Raw genomic sequence first — 18,652 nt, 5'->3', positions numbered from 1 at the left:
TAGAATGGGAGGCAGAGCCTTCAGCTTTCAGGCTCCTCTCCTCTGGAACCAGCTCCCAATTCGGATCAGGGAGACAGACACCCTCTCTACTTTTAAGATTAGGCTTCAAACTTTCCTTTTTGCTAAAGCTTATAGTTAGGGCTGGATCAGGTGACCCTGAACCATCCCTTAGTTATGCTGCTATAGACTTAGACTGCTGGGGGGTTCCCATGATGCACTGAGTGTTTCTTTCTCTTTTTGCTCTGTATGCACCACTCTGCATTTAATCATTAGTGATTGATCTCTGCTCTCCTCCACAGCATGTCTTTTTCCTGATTCTCTCCCCTCAGCCCCAACCAGTCCCAGCAGAAGACTGCCCCTCCCTGAGCCTGGTTCTGCTGGAGGTTTCTTCCTGTTAAAAGGGAGTTTTTCCTTACCACTGTCGCCAAGTGCTCGCTCACAGGGGGTCGTTTTGACCGTTGGGGTTTTTACGTAATTATTGTATGGCCTTGCCTTACAATATAAAGCGCCTTGGGGCAACTGTTTGTTGTGATTTGGCGCTATATAAATAAAATTGATTGATTGATGAATGAAACTCGGTCAATAAAGGATAATTGTGTAAAAATATAATATATATAAATGTATTGTAATGGTTTTAGGAGCCGCGCTGCGTTGAACACAGCGGCAGCTCAGCCGAGCAGCGTAGCTTAACAGCGCAGATCCGTGTAACCTTCAACACTAATATTTGTGAATGTGTGGGTGTCAGAGTAAGTTTAATACTTTCCTGACATAATTTAATGTAATTTAATTTTACTGGCTCGATATCCAGGACAAAATGGCATTTTAACATGTATTTTGCGAGCATTTTTCTGAGTGTGTTCAGTCGCGAATCTCCATTTAAAATGCATTAACATCCGGGTACTTCGTCAATATTTTGCCCGGTTAGGAGACGTCATGTCGCTGTCCATGAAGGGACATTTTCGTTTAGTGTGCAGCATTGGGACTGCGCTCTCTAGTTCTCATATACAGCTCCATGACTATAGTATACTATGTTACGTCATATCTGTACCGCACGTGTTGCTAACGTGCTAACGCACCGTGTAGAGACGGTCGAGTTAGTGGTGCGTGACACATGACAGTGGTGTGCCGCAGGATTTTGTAAATATAAAAAGGGTGCCGCGGCTCAAAAAAGGTTGAAAATCACTGGTCCACTGTATCAAATGCTGCAGTGAGATCCAGCATAACCAACAACGCAGGTGTTTTGGAGTCCAGAGACAACAGGATGTCATTCTGCACTTTCAAAATTGCCGACTCCGTGCTATGGCGCACTCTGAATCCGGATTGAAATTTATCATAAATTTGATTCTGAACCAGGAATGAATTTAACTGAGTGAAAATAAGCTTTTCAAGAACTTTGGAAAGAAAGGGCAGATGGGACACCGGTCTGAAATTTGACAGCACAACGGGGTCTAGGTTGGGTTTTAATAAATTAAAAATTAATAATGAATTAATAAAAATTAATTTTGATCTCTAAAAGCTACAGAAAATCCAGCAACCTGCTGAAACTTTCCAATAACCTTTTACCTAAAGCCATCAAGGTTGAAAATGTGAAACTGAAATTATTTACTCTCATCATATAACATTCATCTGATTAATTACCTTCATACCTTACTTGTGTGAAGCACCTTGAGGCAGCTTTGTTGTGAATTGGCACTATATAAATGAAATGAATTAATTAAAGAAATTAATCTTATGAGGGGGGAAAAAAGTGAAGTTTGATTGTTGTTCTGCTGTTTTCTTGACAAAAGCATCTTGATTCACGGTTAGCTTTTACTTTCATCTCAGCACTCCTGAGCATTCCCACTGCGGCCAATGACTGCAGCACCCTGAAGGTTCTGGTGGTTCTCCGTTTCACGAACAGTGGGTACCAGCAGAGATGGCACCAAAAATAAAAAACAACACAGAATAGTCCTCTGATCCACAGACTTTTACTTCTTTTACTTTGTCTTGATTCATGTGAATGTCGTTTGTGAACTTTCCCTGTGGAAATGGTGCTTCTAAAGCTTTGCATGACACTGGATATTCCAACAATAGCAGTGTTTTTACGTGACAGTTAACCACACCAATGGCATGCGAGTCTTGGCCTATGAATCATTGTGAGATGCGTGCTTTATAAGATTATGCTGGAAAGCAATGGAGACAAAAGAAATCACTCCATAGAGCTGCAAACCGGTGAATTTCAATACATTTAAGCAAAATTACCTCAGAAAACAGAGAGTGAACACCCTGAAATGGCATGCTGGCACTGAGACTGTAACAACATGGTGCTGCACCACTATTCTATTGCTGAGGGAGAGCCCTGAAATAATTCAGTCAATGCAATCACACTAGTCTTTGTTTAAAGTGCATCACTGGTAAATGAAACATCAAATGAGATGACTATTCTAAACAGAGAATTATAGAAATATTGGTGTATTGTGTCTCGTTTCTGGTGCCAAATGCCCTGAGAAATTAAGCCATAAACATGGGGAAATTAGCTTGATTTGATGTGCTGCTGTTGAACAGTCAGATTTGACAGCCTGCAATAATTGTTTATTTCAGTGAGGTTATCTTTCAAACCGCCCTCAGAGCCATTGCAGCTGGTGTACTGGAACTCAACAGGAAAAGAAGAATTTCTTACAGCTAAAATTAGGTGTTTTTCATGGGGTTGCATGATAAATATGTTAAAAATGATCAACAGGTGTGTTTTGGCAGGATGCAGCAACAACATAGTTAAGATTTTGAGGAGGAAAGTGGCAGTGTTTTTTTTTTATATATATATATATATATATATATATATATATATACACACAAGGGCTGTCAATAAAGTATAGGTCCTTTTTATTTTTTTCAAAAACTATATGGATTTCATTCATATGTTTTTACGTCAGACATGCTTGAACCCTCGTGCGCATGCGTGAGTTTTTCCACGCCTGTCGGTGACGTCATTCGCCTGTGAGCTAGCGCTCCTTGTGGGAGGAGTCGTCCAGCCCCTCGTCGGAATTCCTTTGTCTGAGAAGTTGCTGAGAGACTGGCGCTTTGTTTGATCAAAATTTTTTCTAAACCTGTGAGACACATCGAAGTGGACACGGTTCGAAAAATTAAGCTGGTTTTCGGTGAAGATTTTAACAGCTGATGAGAGATTTTGAGGTGATACTGTCGCTTTAAGGACTTCCCATGGAGCGAGACATCGCGCAGCGCTCCCAGGCGCCGTCGTCAGCTTATTTCAAGCTGAAAACCTCCACATTTCAGGCTCTAATGATCCAGGACGTCGTGAGAGAACAGAGAAGTTTCAGAAGAAGTCAGTTTCAGCATTTTATCCGGATATTCCACTGTTAAAGGAGATTTTTTTTAATGAAAGATGTGCGGACGGGTCCGCGTCGGGGCGCAGCCGGTGCGGCGGCACAGGAAAAACACCTCCGTGTTGATAACCATTTGTAAAATCCAGGCGGCTTTTGATATCTTTCAGTGGAGTGAGTATATGAGAAATTGTTTAACAGCTGGACATGTTCCAACTTGTCCTTAAGGCTTCCAACAGAGGTGTTTTTCCTGTGGCGGAGCAGCGCAGCGGCTGCGAGCCGACGCTGCAATCCGTCCGCACGTCTTTCATTTAAAAAAATCTCCTTTAACAATGGAATATCCGGATAAAATGCTGAAACCGACTTCTTCTGAAACTTCTCTGTTCTCTCACGACGTCCTGGATCAATAGAGCCTGAAATGTGGAGGTTTTCAGCTTGAAACAGGCTGACGACGGCGCCTGAGAGCGCTGCGCGACGTCTCGCACCGTGGGAAGTCCTTAAAGCGACAGTATCACCTCAAAATCTCTCATTAGCCGTTAAAATTTTCACCGAAAACCAGCTTATTTTTTCGAACCGTGTCCACTTCGATGTGCCTCACAGGTTTAGAAAAAATTTTGATCAAACAAAGCGCCAGTCTCTCAGCAACTTCTCAGACAAAGGAATTCCGAAGAGGGGCTGGACGACTCCTCCCACAAGGAGTGCTCACAGGCGAATGACGTCACCAACAGGCGTGGAAAAACTCACGCATGCGCACGAGGGTTCAAGCATGTCTGACGTAAAAACATATGAATGAAATCCATATAGTTTTTGAAAAAAATAAAAAAGGACCTATACTTTATTGACAGACCTCGTAAACTCCTAAACAGACTACAGAAATTAAGACGGCAGTGTGGGAAACAGTTGGATACAGCTAGAGGGCGGAGTCACGCCTGGCCACGTGCCATCGGAGCATGCGCTGCTATCATCCAAGTGGGCAAAAAGCAATGTTCGAATAAGTATTGACTAGTCTTGAAAACCATTCCTCACCACCATGGTAGACTTTATACAGAACAGTACGTGAGTGAGAATAAAGCATCCAAGAGACACATGCTGACAAAGACCATCTTATTTTTAGGACAGTAATAAGTTCAGTACAGCAGTATAATTGGCCACTAGAAAATATGCATGTGAAAGTGTTGTTCTGGAGAACTGCGAACGAATCTATTGGAAATTCAAGACTGCTGGCGATAACTGCAGTGGTTCTGGGTGACCTCGGGCCTGTAGGCCTAATGTACGAACTGAGAATTGTTTTTGCTGAATGAGGATATTGCAGCCAACCGTGTTACACTCTGTGTGGATTTTAATTAAATGCATGTATGCATTCATTTTTACTTTTCTTAACCGTTGATTCAAAGGAGTTGTGATAAAGGACACATACTGTCAGCTCAGCCCAGCTCTTGTCATGAGAAAAACGCAGCGGTTATTGCTTTAAAACTTTGGATTACATCTTGGAATTTCATGGAAGCAACAGGGGTGGAGCCACTATTTCTTAAAGGAGTACCATTATACCGTGAAAAGGACACTACCGCATGGAAGAAAATGACCTTTAGCAGAAGAATCCTAAGTGATTTTAAAAAAAATAAACAAACAAGAGACAGATAAAATCAAAGATTACAATTCATAGTTTGGAATAATTTGTTTAAATTTTAAAAATCATCACATTACTTTCAGCATAATTAGTATGAACAACAATGAAATCAGGTGCTGATATGTATCAATCATGATAGGTGTATCCTAGGGCTGAAACGATTAGTCGAGTAATTTGAATAATTTGATTACAAAAAATGTTGAGGCAAATTCTGTGCCTCGAAGCTTCGTTTAACGTTGTAGTACATATGCCAGGCCTGTGTGTGGCGCTGTAATGTCCTCAGAAAAACAAACAGAAGAAGAAGTAGAGCATACGCTAATCAAATTAGCACAAAAGCTACAGCTTTCCAACGCGACAAATGGAGTGAAATAAGGCCTTTTAGGAAAAAGACGGTCCACGCTGATCATCTGAAATAGCTTACTGTGCATTTAAAGCAAAGCAGTGTGTTTTTTTTTGTTTGTTTTTTTTTTTTTTTTTTTAACAGTTTCGTCCGCTGGCCGGTCTACGTGCGGCGGCCGGCTGCTGTCTCTCTCCACCCGGTGTGAGCGGCTCAGCACTGCCCTCACACCACTCCGTCCCGGCTACAGTCTCTGGAAGAAGTCCACACTTTCTTATCTGTGACTCGTAATGACTGTTTCGCTTTTTAATTTTCGCTTTTTTGGGCAACACACAATGCTTCACAAACACGGGAACTCAAATAAAATAATAATAATACATAAACCAGTGACTGCAAGGCTGCATGTTTAACCTCCAGCTGAAAATGAAATGCACTGGCTGAATCGCAGAGAGAGTTAAAAAGAAATTCATGCAGGGACCCACTCCACCACCTTAATGAATAAATGAATGAATAAAAATGGTTAAATTTTACAAGTTGGGGAAAACAAAAAATAGAAAACGACATCCCATCACCATTTCAGCAAAATGTCAAGACTTTGACTGAGCTCCTGACACCAGGAAAGATCCAAAACTTGTAAAGATGTGAAAAAATAATTACCCATAAAAACAGAAAGGGATACACTAAATTTGACAGTCTCCGTGATGACGCAGTGACATTGTACTAATACTTAGGGAGAGCCCTGGACTGTTAATGTTTTAAAACGCAAAAGTACTTTTTATCCGATTACTCGATTAATCGCCAGAATAATCGATAGAATACTCGATTACTAAAATAATCGACAGCCGCAGTCCTAGTGTATCCAGATATGTATTGTATCGTGTATTGTCCCACCCCCCTACTGAGTAATGCTCTACAATTTTCAATGCATCTTTATGTCAATAATGCACAGTTCTGATGCTATTCTGGTTTTTCTGTTTCTTGAGCTTGGCAAAAACCTTGCAACTATTAGAACTGCCTAAGCCGTGGGTCACTCCTCCGAGTCTAGTCTGCCTGAGTTTTCTTCCTCAACATCATCTGGTTGGTAAGGTTAGACCTTACTTCTGTGAAGCGGCTTGAGGCAGCTTTGCTGTGATTTAGTGCTGTATAAACAAAAATAAACTGAAATTGAAGAGATATGTTAAAGCTACACTCGGCACAGCCAGCACACCTCTGGTGTACTACAGTCAAATTAGTTTTAGGTTAACTAAGACAAACTTCACCTGTCTCTCTGGTGTGTGTATGAATGACCATCACAATTCATTTTTCATCTCAACTGATTTGAATCTTCACACATCAGATTTTTAAAAATCAACAAGCAATACATTATTACATCCTTAGTTACACCCCAAATATGCATTGCAGTCTTCTGTTAATGAAGCTAGACCTGTTAAAATAGACTATTGAATCGAATACTCTGAACCATTCACAGACAACCTTCCACACTTCTCCCTCTCTCACTGTTCTATCTACACCTGATTAGCAAAGTTTCATATCTACAAGCTCCAAGTGGTTGAACACACCTATCTCAGCCAAACTGCTGCCAAGAAGCAGGTAAGGAGAAAAATAAGCAGGACAAGGGCTCTCCAGGCAGCAGAACTAGCGGCTCATGCTCCAACAGAAACAGACTGCAAGCTAAAGAGTGGCCAGTCCTCATCTTTGTTTTAGTCTATCCTGCTTTAGCATTCAAATCATCAATTCTGTTTCAGAGAGATAATGTTTCAGTACAACTTCCCAGCATAGCTTTGTGATGATGTTCATGTCACACAATCAAAAACTGATGTTTGGCTACACTGACTCCACAATTGTGCCGTGTGCCTTTCTGGATTTACAGACACTCATTAAAGGCAGACATTGGCTTCAAATTAAAAAGCTTTCACTGGTAAACACATTCAGGAAGTATATTAATAATAAAATAAAACACACTGGGCCAGTGCAGCCTCACACTAGAACTGCTCTGGTTTAACTGCAGCCTGTGTCCTGTATCAGCCCTGAGATCCATTGGAGCTGGTGCTTATTCCCAGATTCCATAGCACGAAACAGACGAGAGTCTGGATGGTACGGCACAGGTTACTTCAAGAGCCAAGGCCAGTACCAGCTGAGTGGACAGGGACAATGCAAGTTAAGTGTCTTGTTCAAGGACAGAGACAGGTAGTGTGAGCAGAAAATCAAACCCAGGCCTAAACACGGTTACCCCAACTCTATCCCTCCAAACTACCTGCTCAACAACTGAAAATAAATCATGCATAAACCTTATTTATTACCATGTGTTGGGGTTTGTGTGGATTGGTAGCATTTGACTGATATACCACAACATGCAAAATAATTCTGTGAATTACAGTACATGAAAAACATGAAACAAAGTGAGGAATATGTGCTTCTTTGTGTGTGGTCCTGTTCTGATGCACTGTGTTTGTGTTTATGTCTGTGTGCCATTCTGTGCGCGTGTGTCTCTGCCCCGTCAGAGACAGAGGTTAACAGTCGGCTGCTCTCTCTGATCAGGTTACAGAAGTGGGTGTGTTCCCGCTCTCCTCTGTCGCCTGTATGTCTGCCCCTCTCCCTCTATCTCTACTTGTTCTCTCTCTCTTTCCTACTCCATGTAACTGTCTCTCTCTCCCTTTCTGGTTAGTAAGGCCTGTATCTTGCGTCATCCAGGTCTCTTCCTCTGGCAACAGTGCAGACCACTGCTTTCTTGCTCTGTGTTCCTCCCCTTCCCTTCCTTTCTTCCTCACATCATCTCCTGACAGCTCTACAGGGAGCAGCACTGCAGCTGGTCCACAATCCCTGCAGGAGGCTGGGAGCTATGTGACTCTCTTTTCTGACCTCCACCTCTGCAGAAAACTGGCACTGCACCAGTCCACTGAGCAACATCCTGTGGCTGTTCACCTGTGCAACAGCATACACACCTCGGACATTTTCACTCATAGATGAATCTTTGTGTTCGATGCACCCTGACCCAACACCCACACTCTTCTCAAGGCACTTCGACGGAATCATAAAAACAGAGATACACCTCCATCTGTGAGCAAATTCTCATGTCCTGAACCATGCATCTGTTGTCCAGAGATATTAACAACAGAAATAATTTTTCAGAACAATAAATCAAATGTAATGCTGAGAGAAAATTCACAATCTTACACTCAAAACAACTGGAGCTCTGTGGGAAAGTACGAACAAAGAAATCCCTGGGCCTCATGCTTGAACATTTCTTTAATCTTCTCTGAATTTCTCTTACGATCAGCCAGCGAACCCGTTATGAATCATTCCCGTACCCCTCCTGGAGGCAGGCCAAAGTTTTAAGTACCCCCCACGTCTCCCAAAAAATCTCCCAAGCCATCAGGGACTTGCATTCAGTTCAGAGTGAGCATTGTGGTTCCTGCATTTCTTCATTATGGGAAAAAAGCAGTATTTTAGTTTAAATGGATAACAAACCATGCAAATTACAATCCTATTGCAATTAAAATCATCCAGTTAAAACAGCACAACTTTACATTAATCATGATCTATAAGCTATGTGGGATTTTCAAATTGCCCCTGCTTCAAGGCTAAAAAACATTCAATACATTTCTGAAAACATAAGTTTGGATGAGACTATTTGCATGACTCCTACTACCAGTCTGGACCACTCAAATTTTGTTTATATGTATGAAAAAACTCAAAATACGAAAACTGGTGAATGTGGAAAGTTCTCTTAAAAAACACTGTAGACATATTTATGAACAAATCTGTTAATAAATGTGGTTGTTGCATGATGCCCAATGTCTCAGACATTTAGAATTACTAAATACAGACAATTCTGGATGTGTAAAAGTTTGTACAGAAGGAATAAGAGTATTGGGGGGAGATATATATATATATATATATTATATATACACAGAGAGAGAGAGAGAGAGAGAGAGAGAGAGAGAGAGAGAGAGAGAGAGAGAGAGAGAGAGAGAGAGAGAGAGAGAGAGAATTAATAAAATAATTAATAATAAAAGTTGTGTGTGAAATTTCTGAACAACTTTTGTCAACAAATCATTTTACAATCAGGCTGTGACATCTTGCAAACATTTAGGGAGCACTGAAGATATTACTGAGGCACAAAAATTAAGACAGTATTCAAAACCCTGAAACCCAAATAAACCCAACTGCAGCAGTAATCCAATAACTTCTTAAATTAAATGTGAGCCTTGCATTTACACCAACATATAGCTAATAGAAAACAACCCACAATTTACTACTCTTACAAGCTGCTATAAACTCAGGAACAGTCTGAAAATGTATTTGTTTCTTTCTTGCAACATTGCTCAGTTGAAGTCTGAGATCAGCACCACTCACTTGGCTTTACATAAGCGCTTATTTAACAGATAATTAAACACCTGGCTGGTTCACTGTCACACCTTTGAAATATTTAATCATGCACTTGCATGACCAGGTGAACAACTTGAGCTTACCAGTCTATGTAAAACTTTATATGCATGCAGACTGTGTGGTGTATGTATATGCATAGACTTTACCTTGTCTTTCTCATGGGGCAACAGACGGACAGGTGGCAGCGACTCCAGAGACACTGTTCCAGTCCCATCATCCTGGGAAATGCTGCGACTAATAAGTTGGAAGAGAGGACCCTGCTTAGTCACACGGCCATGAGTTACAGCCCTCTTTAGAGCTACCCTTAACTGCTGGTGGAAGAGGCCGGGTCCCATGGAGCCACTGCCTGACAGGTAGGAAGCCACGTCGGCCTGACACTTGAGAAAGCGTTCAATGTTCTTTAAACTGGAACCGCCAGCCTCGTGGAGCCCCTCCAGTGCCCGTTTTATCAACTTGTTCCAGTCTAGTCCAGGCTTCTTCCCCGAATGGGAATAAGAACTACCACCACCTCCTCCACTGGCAGTGCTGCTGCCAACGCCGCCGCCACTACTGCTGCCGCCACCATCGCCGCCTCCTCCTCCAGCATTATTACCCCCACTGCGAGGCTTGGGCAAAGCCAAACGCCCAGGATTGTCTGGGTCCTTGTATGAGTTGAGACCTTTGTTAGAGACTTTAAGAATGGTACCATCCTTGACACTGAGCTCCAACTGCTCCAGAACAGTTTTGCGGTCAAGACCATGGGACATATTTACTGCATTGCAAATACGCTCCTCTGAGGGTCGCTGCTTCTGCTTTTTCACCTTCTTGATGGCCTCTAGGATCCATTGGGTGTATGTTGGGTTGGCCAGTTTCACCATGACTGCTGTCTGGGAGGGTGCGGTGGTCCCAAGACCTTACCGCTATGACTGTACACAAAAAAGTGGGAATTTAAGCCAAGGAAATGCCCGGCCTGCGCCGAAGCGCCGCCTCCTCTTACTCCTCCTTGCCCTCTATATGCTTACTATCCTTTATCCTGGGGCCGCACGGGGAGTCCCTCAGAATCTGGGCATGAGCAACACGGTACTGAACAGCTGACCATAGCATAAACCTCTTCAGCCAACTCTCTACCTGGTAAAATATGGCCCACCCACCACCTTCTCCCAGCCAGGTAAAGCTCCCTGGGAGAAAGCAGGGGAAAAGGACAAGTATCAGACCAATCAGACACTTAAAAAACAAAACAAAAATAAAAAATCCAAACAGATCTGCACAATGAGGGCATTGCTGACAAGATGAAGTTGTATCCAACAATGAGCAAATAACAATACAGAATGAACCTGTTGAGTCGGTTTACTGTTAGTGGACAATCATCCAACTCTCAATGAGAGTTATGAAACCAGGAATTGGTCCGCCAAAGATGAAGGTAGAAGTTGAAAGATAAACATGGGGGGGGGGCGTTCCTGTGGATCATATGAATCCAGGATATGGAGAGTTTTTTGCTCTGCATCCACCTTCCCTTGTCTTCACTCTCACTCTAGGCTTGTCTTTTTCTCTTCCAACAGTCAGTCAGCGCTTCACACCTCTGGGACAGAACAAATCTCTCACCCCAGGGAGCAGCCCAGGTTGATCAGCTTCATGCTTACTGCACTTCGATAATGGACACACCCTGCACAGTAAAGGAAAAATATACAGAAGAAGAAGAATATACAGAGCCAGAGGTCAGTGAAAGCATCCACACACAAGTCTCACTTCTTTCAATAGAAAAACCACTGAGGAAGTTATAGAATGTTATTGTATTACTTAGACCTGACCAACTATGTACCATCAAGAGTTTAGTGAATTTTATTTACAACCAATCACATGAACAGGTGCTTTCACTATACTTCCTCCTCAGTCTCAAACTACTGGTGCTCAGTATAATCAACTGCTGATGTGATCAGTGTAATAAGAACAGGCAGACGGTTGGCCCTTTCTGACAGATACACAATCATACCCATTTTATATTACATTCATTTCAGAAACATGCAGAAATCCTCATATGGGACATCTGTATTCTTACATAAAATCATCACAATAACAAACCAAAATGTTAAACAGTAATAACAGGCAGAAGATTAAAATAATATAATAATAAATAAAAAACCTCTCCTACTCAAATGGTGAGGGTGGTCAGAATTGTGACCCTTATTGCCCATCCCACCATGAATGTAGATTTACTCCAAACATCAAATCGTAACGGCGGAAGCCTTGAAACAGTATGAATTGAAATAAAATGTGGACTAGACCCATTACAGATTAGTAATCTAAAAAGGTACATCTCCCTCACGGTTCATTACAAATCAAATCAAAGTGTATTCCTGTCAGATTTCCTCAGGAAGGTTTGAAGCAAAACACAAAAAGATAATAAGATGGAATTATATAGCCTAAAGTGTTTAATAATTTGCTTGATAATATACACTTTCAACATCCTTAGCATAGTAAGTTTTAACACTGCATTTTGTATAACTTCATTATTAAAAAAAATAATATGACCTGTTTAAATCATAACCAATGTTGTAGCTGTCTCATGGTTTTTCCTCCACATTACACAGTTTGGTACATATACTGTGGCGTAAAATATTGACAGTGACTATCCATACGTAACCGTATCAATAATACACAATTATATTCATAGCCCATGTAACTGGTTAAATCAGGTCACGCAATTATGAGGCCACATAGTTTATTTTTTTTAAATCTACATGTAGTGTCAAAATTTAATTTTAAAATAATCTTAAAGGACATGTTGCACACTATTTACCGTCCCAGTTAGCAACATCAAAGTACCCATGATTGTAAGCCTATCTGTGCACATGCTATATATTCTAATAATTAGTGGTCACTGATGCATTTTATTGCGAATTATCCGTTTCACTCGGCAACTGAGCAGGTGCATTTCCAAAAAGCATCTTTCTCAGAATGTGACGTACATTTCAGGAAAAGCAGAAAATCCCGATGGCCGACAGAGTGAAATGAACACTGTTATGCCCAATAACAAAGCTTCTGAGCTTTCATTTGAAAGTGATTGCTCAGATTTAGATAGGATGTACAGAGAGGAGGAGACACACTTCATCCCAAAACTCTTAATTTTGAGAGTCTTTCAGATTTTGGATCCTAAAGTGTGCAGACGCTGCTGTCTGTGTCGCAGGACACCGTTTTACTCCCATTGTGAACGTGCACATGGAATGTCTTCACGATGCTGTTTTTACAGGCTGCCTCAACATGCAGATGTGTTTCTTACATTGGAAATAGCCTGAATACATTATTTTCAGGAGATAATGGACTTTCTATCTAATGTGCCAGAATCGTGAGAGAACTTAGTGAGGCATCCGTGCGTGATGACTTCTTTGGTGGTGTGGACTTGACATATTTAATCTGGGAAAATCATTCTATGAATGGGTGAGTGCCCTGTTCATCTTTTTTTTTCCTTCTGTATTTTGTTCTCCTCAGTGAAGCTGGTAGGCTTTGTTAATTTTATTTTATGTTGAGAGAGTCTATAGGATTTTGGATCTCAATGTTGTTCTTTATACCGGCGCAGCACGCTGTTTTAACTCAGATTCACTCCGACCATGAACGTGCACATATATTTCTTAGATTTTTCACAGTTATGTTGATGACAACACTTATAAGCATGTACAAAGCTGAGCCTTTAACAGTATTTTTAACAGTCTGTGTTCATGATGGATGGAGGGCGGCTGCTGCATTTTCTGTGACTGCATCAAAAATGAACAATTATCACTTAAAAATGAGTCATCATAACATAATCACACTTTGCAAATAATCTGTAAACTTTGCAATTAATCTGCGGCTCCATTCTTAACATTAGCAGCTACATTCCATTCAAATGCAGACTGGGACTTTTCCCTCAAATATATGTAAACACGGTGTGAAACACTCAGAAAAATGAGCACTCATGATTACTTTGTTTTTGGCAGTCTCCATAGCTGTTTCCTGTGAATGCCGTATACTTTCTGACCGGTCACGGAACTGCACAAAGTAATCCCGGTGTATCATCGGATGGTCACTAACAGCCTAAATCTAACCCATTATGATTTTGGTGTGACATGTCCTTTCAACACTTTAGCTGATTCCCAAATATGTGTGATTATTTATGGTTATGAGAAATGTCATATATGCTTTTGATATTTAAAGTATTAAAAAAAATCTTTAACATTACTGGGATTCAAACCAGGAACTATCAGCTCAGAAGTGAGACACCTCATCAACAAAGCCATAGCATCTCACACTATAACAATTTGAAATCATCACAGATGACTCCTAAGTCATCAAACAACCCGTAAGACGGCAACACTACATACGAATAGAGTTTTGTATTATTAATATGCACAGGCATGGATAGCCACTTTGTAAAATATTATGGGTTTTCAATTTTAAAGCATTTTGTTGCACTCCTACTACAGATGCAAATCTATGTAAACAAACAGGTGTATGCCGATTTATTAATCACAAGGCGGGATTTTTAAGAATCTTCATGAGATCAAAAACATTTTTCAAAAGACGCCCACTTCACCCTCAAAATGCAATCAAAGATAACCTAAGGACGACCACTCCACACATCTGACCACTACTTTCTGAAAGTTAGTACACAATCAAAGGCTGACCACGTATCATCCACTCCTGTTCTAGACGTGCAATGAAGAAACAAAACACGTCATCTTATAATAATGTGACTGTATTCAGCAATCTGCAACTAAGGGACTGCAAATCAGCAAGAGAATCGGTCAAATCAGGCACGCAAATTACTGCGATATGTAAACTTGTCAAACATTTTTGTAAACAACTCTGCAGTCCTGTGATGGCATCAAAATTACTGTCACTGTCAAAACGTAGGTTCGATCATTTCACCTACACATCCTTAACTTTAAATGTGTGACTACAGACGTTTATTAGAGTAAACATCATTCTGCGAACTCCAGAGGCAAGTTGCCTGATGGCTAGATGCTAACATAAACACGATACCGTCAAAACACAGCATGTTAGCAAACATTAGCAGAGATGTTAGCAAACAACGAAAGCCAAGTCAACATCCCCAATACAGAAGTAATCGGTGTTTTGTGTTTCTGCAGTTTACGTTCGCTGATACAATGTGGCCAAATATCTGACAACAAACATTCCCGCTAACTGCTGTTGTTTAGTAAGCTAATGTTACAACTAGCCACAAGGCTAACGTTACTGTTTCACACATAACCGCTAAAAAACACTCAGCCAGCGTTCTTACCTTCTGCTAATCATGTCAAACAAAACCAACCGACAATCACGGCTTAAATTCACATTTCAAATGTCACTACAGCGAGAGAGCGGCCTTGTCAAAAGGCACAATGCAACCTGAAGACGGCCATCTCAGCTAGCGGGTAAACGTAAAAAATAATAATAATAATAATAATGGTAAAAATAGTGAAGGTAAAAGGAGCCGTTGACTGCTCAGTCTGACATGTCCGGTGGGTTTAGAGCCTTCGCTCGGCCCAACCAGCGGCCCCAGCATCCCCGACTTCCTCCCTCCAGCGGCCGCCCTCCCACGTAGCGCTCCAGCCCGCGGTTCGGTGAAGACAAGGCCGCTGGAGCGGAGCTAGGCCTCGGCTCCCCCCCTCCATACCCCCACCCACCTCCGCGAGCCCCGTCCTTCCGTACCCACGCTCTCCCGCTGCCTCTCGCGGCTCCGCCAGAAAGCTCGAGCCTGCTCCGGCGGTTCTCGTATCCACAAGGAAGCTCGAGGTGAAGCAGGTCGTGTTTTTAACCATAAATAAATAAATAAATAGATAAATGTCAGCCGCGCGGTGCCGCTTTCGCTGCTACTCACCGGGAATTGGTGTCGATCCGCCGTGGAGAAGGTTCCGAAACCGAGCCGAACGGAGACAACAACAAGGCTTAAAACGCAGCCAGAGACCAGGGGCTCCGGAGCCGACGCCATCTTTGAGTGAAACGGGAGCACGGGCTGACTGGTGGGGGAGGGGGAGACGCCGAGCCGCCAGGGAGCGTCTGCGTGGTGCGATGCGCGGATCCAGGCGAAGAAAAATTCACCGCAAGGCGAGGCGAGGAGGGAGGGAGAGAGAGAGAGAGAGAAGGAGGGAGGCGGCGGCGTGCTGTTGCTATGAGCGGGGTGTGGAGTGTGCGTGGAGCTCATGAAATGAAAGAAAAGGACAGATGGTGGTGGAGGAAGAAAAAAAAAATAAAAAGACAGGAGAGATGTTCCCTGCTTCTCTGCTGCTACACACGGGGGGGGGGGGGCATATTCAAGGGAACGTCTGCATTTTACCCAGCAGTTGTAGACAAATCAAAGCCAATGAGCTTAATGATAGAGGGTATTTAAAGATCAAAGTCAGACACCCTCCATACTGCAGTCTATTGTAGTGTGTGTGTGTGTGTGTGTGTGTGTGTGTGTGTGTGTGTGTGTGTGTGTGTGTGTGTGTGTGTGTGTGTTTCTGCTGAAGATGGGAGAGCTCCAGCCCCGAGAGATGATCAGATGTTGCAGTGTAGCTATCTGCAGCATTACATGATAAAGCGTGTCATTATCTACTTAGGCACAGCAATCCACTGATGCATTGCTTCTCAGACTGTGAAAACCATTATGTACACTGTCCGATCCACATTTCATCAAATGACAGATCAGAGCTCCCCCTCTCCCCACCCCTTGTCATTTATCTTTGGAGAAGGTGTGTGTGCAGGGGGGGGGGCACAAATTACAGCATCTGGTAACAGATGGGAGCAACTTGTAAAGGTATCACACAGTAATGCATTCAATTTAAAAGCAATTTGCAGCAAATATGCACAAATTATATGCAGTGTCTATAAAACACACTCGGAAATAACATGGATGCACCTCAACCAAGTTCCAACACCTACAAATCATCTATAGTTTAACTTTAGTGTGAAACCAAATTCCAATCCTGAATCCATTCAAGTTGACCAGTCTTTGTCTGAAAACATTTTGTCTTCCAGATCCAGATCTGGACCAAATTACACCTATTTACAGACAACCTAGGGATCAGAAAGACCTGATTGTGACCTTGACCCTGATCACTCAAATTTAATCTTGGCCTTTGATCCATATTGCTTATCTTTGATCGTAATCACTTAAGTTATATCCTAATCACCCAGCAACTCTAATAATTCATTTTTAATCTCAATTGCTGAGCTTTCATACTCTTTGATCTGTACTTACTGTATCTTTGATTTGAACTTTGGTCCCAGTTGCACAACTCAACCCTGATCACTTTGTATTTGCTCCTTATTGACAAGTTGTGATACAGATCACTCATATTTGATGTTAAGGCCCAGTGTTGCCGATACCGATACTGATACTTTTTCATATTTAAGTTTCATAGATCAGAAGGATCCAAAATACCTAGGATAGAATTTCGCCAAACATTGTATGTGATAACGAAATACGTTAGTATCACAATCAACATTTTTGTTTTAAAAAATATCACTCAACACAACTTAAAACAAAATCTCCTGAGGTAGAGGGCTGACAAACCACAATACAAGGGTGCGCTGCTCTGTGTTGTGTGACAGTGCAGCGCTGCTCTTACAGAGAGAGAGTAGACTTTGATGAATCTGCATGCGCAGCAGTCATTGCGTGCGGGTGAGAATAAAAGCTTGAGTATTGATCTTTTTACATGAGGATCGTTCAATATCAATACCAGCGTTGGTATCGATATTATCAATATTAGGATCAATCCGCCCACCTCTACTGTCAGAATCTTCAAATTCACAGGGAACATTCTTGGGACACAGACCATGGACAAGTTCAAAGCTGACTAACCTTGACCTATTCTAAGGGGTCAAAGGTTCACATTCTTTCTACACACTCTTTCACTGATAAGCTTGTGAATCTCACAACATTGTTTTTGGTTGGCTGAACATCATGTCAAACTTAATATTCTAAATGCTAAATAAAGTTAAACCCAGCTGTTGTGCTCCAAACTTTCCGATATGTTGCATTTCCTATTTTTATGCTCATACGGCCGAGGGTACTTTAGCATTGTGTTCTATATTTTATTCATACCGTATATTGTGCAAAAGTAAAATGACTGAATTATAAACTTCATTTTGAAATACATCTTGCAGTGCAGTGTTATTTTTCATGATGCATAAATTATACTGTGATTTTTTTATTATTATTAAATGATTCTGTAATTCATCAAGAAGCTAAGATTTCAAACACACACATTTGTAATCTGTCAGTGATGAAAACTGATTATGCTGCTTAAATTTCATGATGATAGTGATACAGAAACACTTGTGTTTGGAATCTGGCAGCAATCTTCCTTTTCTATTACTGAATAATGCTGAAAGCTCCCTGGGTAGAAATTAAATTATCTCCAGCTTTGTGTAAAACAGTGTGTACAGTAGTCCTCAGAGGGGGATTATGGAGTGTCTTATAGGGAGCAATTAGACCTCGTTTTTTCCCATGTTGGAGGTGTCTCATGAGTTTGTGAACCTCCGACTGAGCACTGGTGATCAAATAAAATGAGTTGGGTCACATTTTATTTGCTGTTTGTCTTGCACTTCTTCGGGGACGTATAAATCACAATCAGACAACGCGGCACTAATTATAATTAACGGCAGTGTTATTAGAGAGATAAATGGTGTGAAGTGTTAACACAAGAAGAGCTATTAGCATTCCTCCTGAGGGCTCATATATTATATTACTGTGTACAGTAGGCCAGCTAACAGATGGACAATACTCAGGAGAAGATTGCACCATTTCTATCGTTCAAAGTCATGAATAAATAATGCTGTGGACTGTGATTCACAACAGAGGCCATGTTCACCAGTGCACAAAACCAGAAACAAACTAAGCCGGGTGGAAAGACTAGGGTGGGGTTGCAGGAGCACAAAGTGAAGGTAAAAGAAATTTTATTAACTCATTCTCAGCTCACTTTGCACTTATGCATACCGAGCAACCGTAAAGTATTCACAGCATGTCACTGTTTCCATATTTTA

The 18,652-nt window shown here is 41.6% G+C and overlaps 1 protein-coding gene across 1 annotated transcript in view; it reads right to left on the bottom strand.

Annotated features, from left to right (window-relative positions):
* Positions 1-15,641, bottom strand: part of kat6a (K(lysine) acetyltransferase 6A) — a 130,060-nt gene extending 114,419 nt beyond the window's left edge. Inside the window, exons 1-2 of the mRNA XM_034171124.1 lie at positions 15,504-15,641; positions 9,817-11,312 (exon numbers count right to left, since the gene is read on the bottom strand). Coding sequence (XP_034027015.1) covers positions 9,817-10,527 — 711 coding nt within the window. The 5' untranslated portion in view covers positions 10,528-11,312; positions 15,504-15,641. The remainder of the gene's footprint in view (positions 1-9,816; positions 11,313-15,503) is intronic.
* Between the last annotated feature and the right edge of the window lie 3,011 nt (positions 15,642-18,652).

This window comes from Thalassophryne amazonica, chromosome 5 (genome assembly GCF_902500255.1).
Source record: "Thalassophryne amazonica chromosome 5, fThaAma1.1, whole genome shotgun sequence".
NCBI lineage: Eukaryota > Metazoa > Chordata > Actinopteri > Batrachoidiformes > Batrachoididae > Thalassophryne > Thalassophryne amazonica.
The sequence above is the reverse complement of the archived record's forward strand: the minus strand, read 5'-3'. Positions and strand labels throughout refer to the sequence as shown.